The sequence below is a fragment of the Gavialis gangeticus genome, unplaced genomic scaffold (genome assembly GCF_001723915.1).
Source record: "Gavialis gangeticus isolate Ggan-Ray unplaced genomic scaffold, GavGan_comp1, whole genome shotgun sequence".
Classification (NCBI taxonomy): Eukaryota; Metazoa; Chordata; order Crocodylia; family Gavialidae; genus Gavialis; species Gavialis gangeticus.
The window spans coordinates 21,976,982-21,985,968 of NW_017728992.1; the positions used below are offsets into that span (position 1 = coordinate 21,976,982).

At 45.4% G+C, this 8,987-nt stretch overlaps 1 protein-coding gene across 4 annotated transcripts in view; it reads left to right on the top strand.

The window, feature by feature from the left end:
• TRIO (trio Rho guanine nucleotide exchange factor) overlaps positions 1 to 8,987 on the top strand; it is a 589,244-nt gene that overhangs the window by 285,429 nt on the left and 294,828 nt on the right. For all 4 annotated transcript variants that reach the window (XM_019521265.1, XM_019521285.1, XM_019521275.1 and 1 more), the window contains exon 7: positions 2,864 to 3,055. In XM_019521265.1, coding sequence (XP_019376810.1) covers positions 2,864 to 3,055 — 192 coding nt within the window. The remainder of the gene's footprint in view (positions 1 to 2,863; positions 3,056 to 8,987) is intronic.

Sequence of the window (8,987 nt, forward strand, 5' to 3'; positions counted from 1 at the left end):
GGGTCCAGAGAAGGGCCACCCACATGATCCAGGGACAGCAGGGAAGACCCTACGAAGAGAGGCTGTGGGACCTGAACCTGTTCAGCCTTCACAAGAGAAGGCTGAGGGGGGACCTGGTGGCAATCTATAAACTCACTAGGGGGAACCAGAAGCGTTTGGGAGAGACCTTGTTTCCCCTAGTCCCCCCGGCATAACAAGGAATAATGGCCACAAGTTGTTGGAGAGTAGGTTTAGATTAGACATCCATAAGAACTATTTCACAGTTAGGGTGGCTAGGATCTGGAACCAACTTACAAGGGAAGTGGTGCTGGCTCCTACCCTGGGGGTCTTTAAGAGGAGGCTTGATGCCTACCTAGCTGGGATCATTTGAGCCCAGTTTCTTCTCCTGCCCAGGCAGGGGGTCGGACTTGAAGATCTACAAGCTCCCTTCCGACCCTACTTCTATGATTCTATGCTTACTTCACAGTAAAATATGCTAATTCAAAGTTAAGTGTCCCGTGTAGACATGACCCTTAAGTAGCATTTCCTTTTTATTGTTTTCTTGATAATTGTTGCTGCTTTGTCATAGAAATTTGGCTCCCATATATGGAGACTTTCATAACTTAATGGTGGAAGATGCATTGCTGAAGGAAAATAAATTAAGTTTTGGACAAAACCTACTGTTCTTGATTCTGTAATGGTAGTGAGTAGCTGAACACTTAACTTTTCAAGTTAGATATTGTGATCTGAATTATGCTATTTGTCAGACTCCAGCAACAAACCATTTTAAGCTTTTGGAACCTAATGTTTGCTTACTCATCACTGTTTTGACATCTAAAATTATAGGCTGTTGTGGTAGTAAAACTGACATTCCTTCAAGCCTAGCCAATATGACAGGATTAGCTGACTTCTTGTAGCTGGTTATAAAAACATTTAATCCTGTAAGACCTTAAAAGTGCTCATTATAGAATAACTTAAATTCCATGTTTGCGCCGATCATTATTTTTTCCTTCTTCAATCAAGGCCATCTGGTAGTAACTTTTCAGGTGTTGTAATCATGCCTGTTCTAGATGAGGTGTTGAATAACTAGGTTGAACCCACTCCAACAAATTATTTTAAATACATTGTAAAATTCTATTTCTCTAGTCACTTTGCTGATTTAGAGAGGAAATCTAGCTAGAAGACTTCATCAGATTGTATAAACTAAACTAAATTTAGTGGGAAGTATTCTAATTCTGTGTCTAATCTGGGTTTGCAGAAGTATCAGACTTTAGAGAAATAGATGAGCAAGACTTTTGTGCACTGAGCTGTTTAATATTAAATATAATTGAGGGAAGGTACCTATGCAGAATATAAATAACCTAATGATAACAGGAGTCTCTGTCACTATTTATTTGGTGATCGTGGGCAGCAAAAGCAAATCAGCAGATCTGGAAGAGGAGGGGGATTGTAGTGGCCCTTAGGGAGGGTGTGGGGCTAATGTGTGCCATACCTGTTAAAAAGGTTGCCCTCCACTGTTTAAGGGTTTTTTTCTTTTGTTTCCAAATTAGCCTGCCTCTTGCTGTTTTTGGCTGGAGTTCAGCACTTTTAAGTCTGGAAGCTGTTATCTTTGTAATTTGGAAAAGTTATGATACAGGCATTCCTCGACTTACAGCATTTCAAGTTACGCTGTTTCATGCTTACAATGTTTATAAATTGACACCCTGTTTCAACCTTCTGACGTCTGTTTTGACTTTACAACACATGATCCAATGCCACACCACACCAGCAAACAAGTTCATTGTATTGCCCATCTCCCTGGAGAACATCTGTCCTTGGACAGTTTCTTTAAAAGAGCAGCCAAGACCCCTGAGAAGACTCCAGCCAAGAACCCTTCAAAAAGTCCAACCAAGAGCCTTGCAAAAAGTCCAGCAAAGTCATCTCAAAGAAGTACTTCCAAAACAATACGATTGCTATTAACAATATAAATACATTAATGTAGCTATATTACTCATCTATAATTGATTGAGTACAAAATTCTGGGTTATATTTGGTGAAAATAGGATATCGGGCCTTGGTTCAGAAATCAGTCCCCCATTTATAACATTGTTTCCTGTGGGAAAATGGATTCCAAGTTGCAACTTTTTGACTTAATTGGTTCCTGAAAACCAAGTCTTTTGTCATAAGTCAAAGGACTGCCTGTACCTTAAAAAAAAAAAAAAAAAAAAAAAAAGGAAAACCCTTGGAATTTGGGGGGGGGGAGAGGTTTCTTGAAAAAAAAAGGGGTAAAAAAAAAAAAAAGGTAAGCCCTTGGAATTTGGAGGATGGGATAGGTTCTCTGAATACAGATAGGCTATAAAAAAAACAAGTGCTTCCCAGCCATACTTTGCATCTGGGAAATTCTAAGTATCTGAATACTTTTCCTTACATGCATTTCACAAGCTTGAATGCTCCATTCCCTATCCTGATCATGGCTTCACAGCTGAAGGATGCATCTAGTGTGTTTAGCCATTGTAGCTGTTCAATAAAATGGACAGGCACAGGAAAGATTCAGAGTAAATAGAAAATGCCAACCACTTACACTGTCACACAAGATTAATCTTTTTTAAAATGTACTTTTATTTGGGGGATTTTTTGAAGTACAGTGGGTTTGTTAGGTTCACACACTGTACTTTGCAAAAACCCAGAGACCCACTGTAGTTAGATTTTCAGCTGTTAATGTTTTAACTTCATTGCAGATGATGGAACTAAGTCTTTTTGCACCAAATAAAATATTACCAGTAAATGTAAGACAGTTGGTCTGGTTGTCAAAGCTCAGTACTGATAACAGGCTGTTCCATGGATCTAGAGTTAAGTTTTTATATGCTTTTTTTAATTGTTTTCTCTCTCTCCCTCCACACCACAGAATGTGTATGTAAACATAAACCGCATCATGTCAGTGGCAAATCGTCTGGTTGAGTCAGGCCATTATGCTTCACAGCAAATAAAGCAGATTGCTGGCCAGTTGGAACAAGAATGGAAGGCGTTTGCTGCAGCTTTGGATGAACGTAGCACCTTACTGGATATGTCCTCTATCTTCCACCAGAAAGCTGAACAGGTCAGTATGTGGGAAAAGGCCAACAAAGACCAGGAAACTGAACTTAACCGTTTTTGTTTTTTTAAACTGAGATTTAAAAGAAACCAAGGAAATGTGGTTTTAGCGCCAATGTGAATGAGGCCAGAAAGGGAGCAAAGAGACTGTGTGACAGAAGCCTGATTTTTCCAATTAAGTGGAATAATAGGAAACTTCTCTACAAATGAGGCAGCACCAGAAGACAAGTGCAGCTCAGGAAACAAAATAGAGTGGAGAAGCAGACAATGGGAATGCAGGAATAAACTGGACTCTGATTTTACAGAAGAAAAAATGAAAAAAAAATTAGGGCTGTCAATTGCAGTAATGTGCGCTACTAATACTTTAATTGGTTCTTGCATAATTTTTTTAACGCTTTAATCACATGCAAGGTTTTGGAGTCGGTGCCCAGCAGTGGCAACGCGTACGTGCACCCCTTGAGAGTATTGGTGCACACCTTGATCAGCCACACTCCCTGCTTAGGTGATGGGCGGGGGGGCAGGCAGGAGTGCCTGTGCCCCCCCCCGCGAGCACTGGCCAGGGAGTGGGAGTGCCAGATATAGGCCCCTCCACTTCCAGGAGCATTGTGGCTACTTTTGGGAGCAGCGTGGCCACTCACCAGATGGTAAGTTTTGCCTCCCCAATCAGCAAGGTTGGCCGCAGCGGGACCTCCTTCCCCCCCAGTCACTGGCCAGTCGCTTTGTAGCAGGGTGGGGGGCACATGTCCCCCCTGACTAAGGTGGCACCAGTTGCCCATGGTGCCTGGCCTCTCTCCGCCACCTCCAGGCTGCCCACTGTAGCAGTGTAGAGAACCACAGGACAGCCCAGTCGTAGACTCCGGGTGGTTGCAGCAGGAGAGGGATGGGGCTCACACAGACACACGTGAGTAGCTGCAACCTGCAGCACTGCGCTAATAAGTCTGTGGAAGGGAAAGGGCGGGGGCAGAGGGAAGGGGCGGTGGGGCAGATTGAGGCCCCCCATGGTGAGGGAGGGAGTGGGGCAGATGCTGGGGCAAATAGGGCACCAGGGGGCAGGTCATGGAATGGAGCCACAGGCAGCTTGTTCGGGGTGGGGATGACTCCGTGCCACTGTGTGCATCCTGGGGAGAGGCATAGGGGGCACATGCTCCCCAGATTTGTGCATGGGGCAGAGGTAGGCTGCCTGCTGCAGGCTGGGGCTCTGCACCCTGCTGCCTTTGCCCCCAGAACCACACCCTACCCACACATCCCCTGCCCGCCCAGCAGTGGGAGGCACAACATGGCATTGCACAGTTCCTAGGGAAAGGGCTCAGCAGGGTGCAGAGCCCCACCCTGCAGTGGGCAGCCTGCCTCTTCCTCCCACACAAATCCATGGAACATGTGCCCCCCCACTTCCCTTAGGGGCGCATGCAGCGGCAGGGAGCTGCCGCCCCCACCCCCATACCTCTGGATAAGCCACCTGCAGCTCCGTCCCGTGACCCATCCTGGCTCCAGGACCCCGTTCACTCCCTCCCTCATCGTAAGGTCCTTGATCTGCCCTCCCCACCCTCTACCTCTCCCCACTCTCCCTCCACAGACTTACTTGCTGTGCACTGTCTGTATGTGTCTGCCCATCACTCCCAAGCCATAGCCCCCCCAGCCCTGCTGCTGCCCCTTACTTCTGACCTACAGTACCCCGGTGTGCAATGACTTCCCTTCCCTGGACTCCATACCCTATGCATACACTGACCCACAGCCCCACCCCCTTCACAAATTCCCTCTCCCCACCCCCTACACACATACCCCTCATCCATCCTCCTAACCATACAAAGTACCTGCATAATTTTGAGTTTTTGAGGGCATTACTTTGAGTTTTTAGTTATGCGATTAAAACCATGATTAATTGCAACTATTTTTTTTAATTGTGCAACTAACTGCAATCAGTTTTTAATCATTTGACAGCTCTATAAAAACTAAGAAATTTAAGAAATGATAACTTCTCTACCCCTGTGTTTAAGAGGAAAAAATAAGATACAATGTTAGTGATTTCCACACTTACCTTTCCCTGTCATGTGGAAAAGTCAGTGTGTCAGTATGTAAAAGAGTGTAATAAGAAATAATGCTCTTGCTTGAAATGAAGTTAGATTTAAAGTTCTTCCTTAAATCTGGGGGGCTACACGAGGTAGTATAGGGGTGTTCACTGAATTTCCCGTAAGTTTCCTTTGACATAAAATTATTTTTCCTAGCTTTGGGCCCTGTAACGGGGGCCTTCTCTGAGCCAATTTCCCTGTGGCCCGCCCACCTGTTTCTGGGCTAACCGCATGTCATGCCTTGATGATAATTAATTCATTGATGTTAATTAAGCAGGAGGCTGCCCATTTCTTGCCCTGATGCCAGGGGGCGCTATGTGCGGCTCCGTACCTCCTCTACACCACAGCCCATGCCTCACAGATGGCATCCAGATGTTACTAACATCATTGGCCCCACTCTGGGCCCCAGAATCCTACTGTTTGAACCCCACCTGGATCCATCCATTCAGGTGGCCTATTCCGCCTTCATTCTAGGTTGCATAGCTCCCTGAGCTGCTTCCCCCTTACAGGTGTGGTCCCCCTGGGACCTTTGGCTCTACTGGCCCTGGCCCCACCTCCGGGACAGTCGGAACCCCAGGCTCTCAGCTCTGGGCATCCCTCGCGGTGGGCCCCTGGCCCTTTGACCCTTCTGGTCCTGACCAGTTGGGGGATGTCAAGACAGGTTTTTTGAGTCTATGGCCCCACTCTCTCACTGGGGTCCACCTTCTGAACCCTACAAGGGGGTAACGCACCTGATTATGTGAGCTGGGATTAAGGCACCCCGACCTGCTTTTCACCCAGGTGGTAACTGGCCTGGCATTTCCTGGGGACTCCCACACCACTGAGAGCCCCACCAGGCCACCCACTCCCAGCACAGTGCAGTTTTAGGACATGCCCAGGACCAGGAGCTGCCTGACCATCCTCTACAGCTCCTCCCTTACCTCCAGTCTGTTCCATGAAGCTTTACAGCCAGATGATGTTGCTGCAGGGAAATGCCCTGCTTATATAGGCAGCCCTGAATCTAAAATGGCTGCCTTAATCAGGCACTGCTGGCTGCTTGGCTTCAGTCCTTAAAGTGGCAGGCACAAACAGTGCTCTGCCACAGGCCCTCTAACATTTTAATTAATGGTCATAATCCATGTGTAACCACTAGCATATTAATGCAGTCCAGAGAGAAACAGGCATGAATAATCTATATCCCTAGGTTAATAGTTTTGATCACTTCGCCATGTTTTTCTCCTCCAGGGAACTGGATACTGCCTAATTGGCAGATGTGTGCTATTGAGTCATCCATGTCTATTCTGTTACTTTGTAGGGTGTTTTGTTATCTTATGCTTGTGGTTTTATTAATGGGTAGCCCTTGACTTGCTAAGATGCCATTTTAAGTATGTTTGGTCATTCTAGGAGATATTCCTCACTTGTCCTCTTGTCACACCATGCTAAGTTCCAGAAAAATTCACTCATCTGGTTATTATATTTGTTTGTTATTAGCAAAATGTCTAAACTGAAGCAACGTTTTGAGAAACGGGAAGTAGCAAGGTTTAGCTATCAAAATCTGGGATAAGGCTAATTGTTTTAAGGTTTATTTATCTGTTTACTGATCTGCGAGAGTTGGATTTAACAAAAAAATACAGCTAGAAAATGTCGATAGTGTGAACTGAACAGTGTATTTCTAGTTTTCTATCCGTACCTTTGGTGTGAGGAAGCTAGTAGTTAAACTTTGACAACTTTTTTGTTGCAAGTGGACTGTGTCCTTGTTTAAGGAATAGCTGTTGATAGTTCCTAGCCTGCAGGTCTCAATAGGGAAAGAGACACAGAGTTTACTCTTCACACATATAAAGATATTGTTATTCTGGGGTGGTTTCAGGTGTTTGATAGGATCTGTGTTATTGCACTGGCATGCTTTCTTCCCCCCCAGCCAAATTTAGATTTTTGTTGCCTCAATGCTCCTCAAGACATTCATCTGATTAAATAAACTTAATTGAATACAGCCTGACACAAATATCTTACTTTAAAGAAGGAATATGTATTGGAGACCAAGCATCATGGTAACAGAAGGGCCATGGGCACGTTCATTTGTAGTGTTACGAAGTGCCTCACCATTTTGGAGTGCTGCAAAAGTGTTCTGTGATGAGATCTGTAGTGAGATTATCTATAGGTTGAGAGCTGGCTGGCTGGAGCACGACAAAGCTGCTGCAAAGGCATACTCACTGGCCAGCAGGGAATTGGTATTTGCACATTTGCTCCTCCTTCCCCTAGCAGGGCCTGTCAGTGACCTCAGTCACTGACAGCTTACCCTCTTCCCTGCTGGGGAAAGGGAACTGCAGGCTGTCAGTGACTAGCCAGTAGCTGTTGCTCTAGTCTGCTGCTCCCAGACTTGGAGTAACAGCTGGCAAAGACTGCTCTTCCCCCTTCTCCCCCCACCCCCACCACTACCACCCTCCCTATCTGCAAAAGTCCCATCTGCAACAGTGGCAGGGGACATGTAGAGCCCCCTGCCACTCCTGTGGGTGGGAGGGGGAAGTTTCTTTCACAGCTGCTGCTCTGATCTGAGAGCAGCAGCTGCTGGCTGATCACTGACAGCCTGGTGCCTCCCCTTCTCAGGAGGGGAGAGGGCAAGCTGTCTTGGACAGTTGCTGCTCTGGATCCTGGGTACCTGCCACAGACATCAGAGGTTGTGTTTGACAGCTAGTGCTTCTATGATCACAGCACTGGAAAACTCTTTGACAGCTCCCTGCCCTCCATGTGGCCCCTTGCCGCCCTCCTCTGGTCAGAGCATCAGGCTGCCAGGGAGCCCACAGCTCTCCCTCCCTGCCCCCTTGGAGGAGGAAGGGAGGAGAGCAGAGGGCTGTGTTTGGAATCTATCTGTAGAACTATGGTTTTGTGGCACTGCCAACTGTGTGAATGCATGCATGATTGCTTTTTGTAGTATTAAAAGGGTGTATATATCACTACAAATATAATATATATATCCAAGGCCAGACAAACTTAGTGCTTAGATCCTGGCAAGTTGGGATGGTGTCTTGGCTTATTTAAAAATGATTGTGTGCTTTCATACTTTCTGCATACACATGTGAATCAGGAGAAAACTAAAATAAAATTGAGAGAAAATAAGTCTGCTGGGACTAATTGAATTAACCCCCCTTAATTGCTGTTTCAGCAGTGTTGATTTAACAGTTAGCTGTGATAGATTCTAATAGTCTCTCTCTAGAAAAATTGGCTGTGGTTTATTGGTCTTTAGATGGACAGTAGGGATATTAAGAGAACGGACTGCCTTTTAATGCTTAAAAATAGGAAATGGCTTGCTTTGCATATAGGACTTCCTTAGTTTACATGAAAATTGGATTAGGTTTTTATTTTATTTTTTTTTTTTTTTTAGAGCTTCCATATTTGCCTACTCTTAGGCTTATACCCTCATGTGCTTCCTACTGTGAATAATAGCAAAAAAGGTTTAGGACTTGCCTTCACAAGTAAGTTATGTGTTCAATAAGTTAGAGCATGGCCCATGTGTACCCCCTATGTCCTTATGACTTATACTCACATGGCCAGAGTGCCCACAGTATAGTAAAGTAATTGATTCTCCCTGAGGGGTGCCTTGACATCCTTTCAGGAGTGCTGCAGGGAACCATACCATATTAACAGTGTTAGGTGGCCAAATGTGTTTAACAAAACTAACGCCAGAGATTTCAAATGGGAATTTGTAGCGTTAAACTCATTCTGACTTATTGGTCTTTGTGTGAACTACTCCCAAAAATGTAAAACCAAGGATGTAGTTTCAGGTAGGCTTTGAAGAGAGGTCATATTCCAGAAACCATTTAATCTGTGAATGCAAACAACTTGAATTATCCAATTCTGTCTCCCATCCTCCCCTCCCCCCCCCGCACCCCCCCCAAA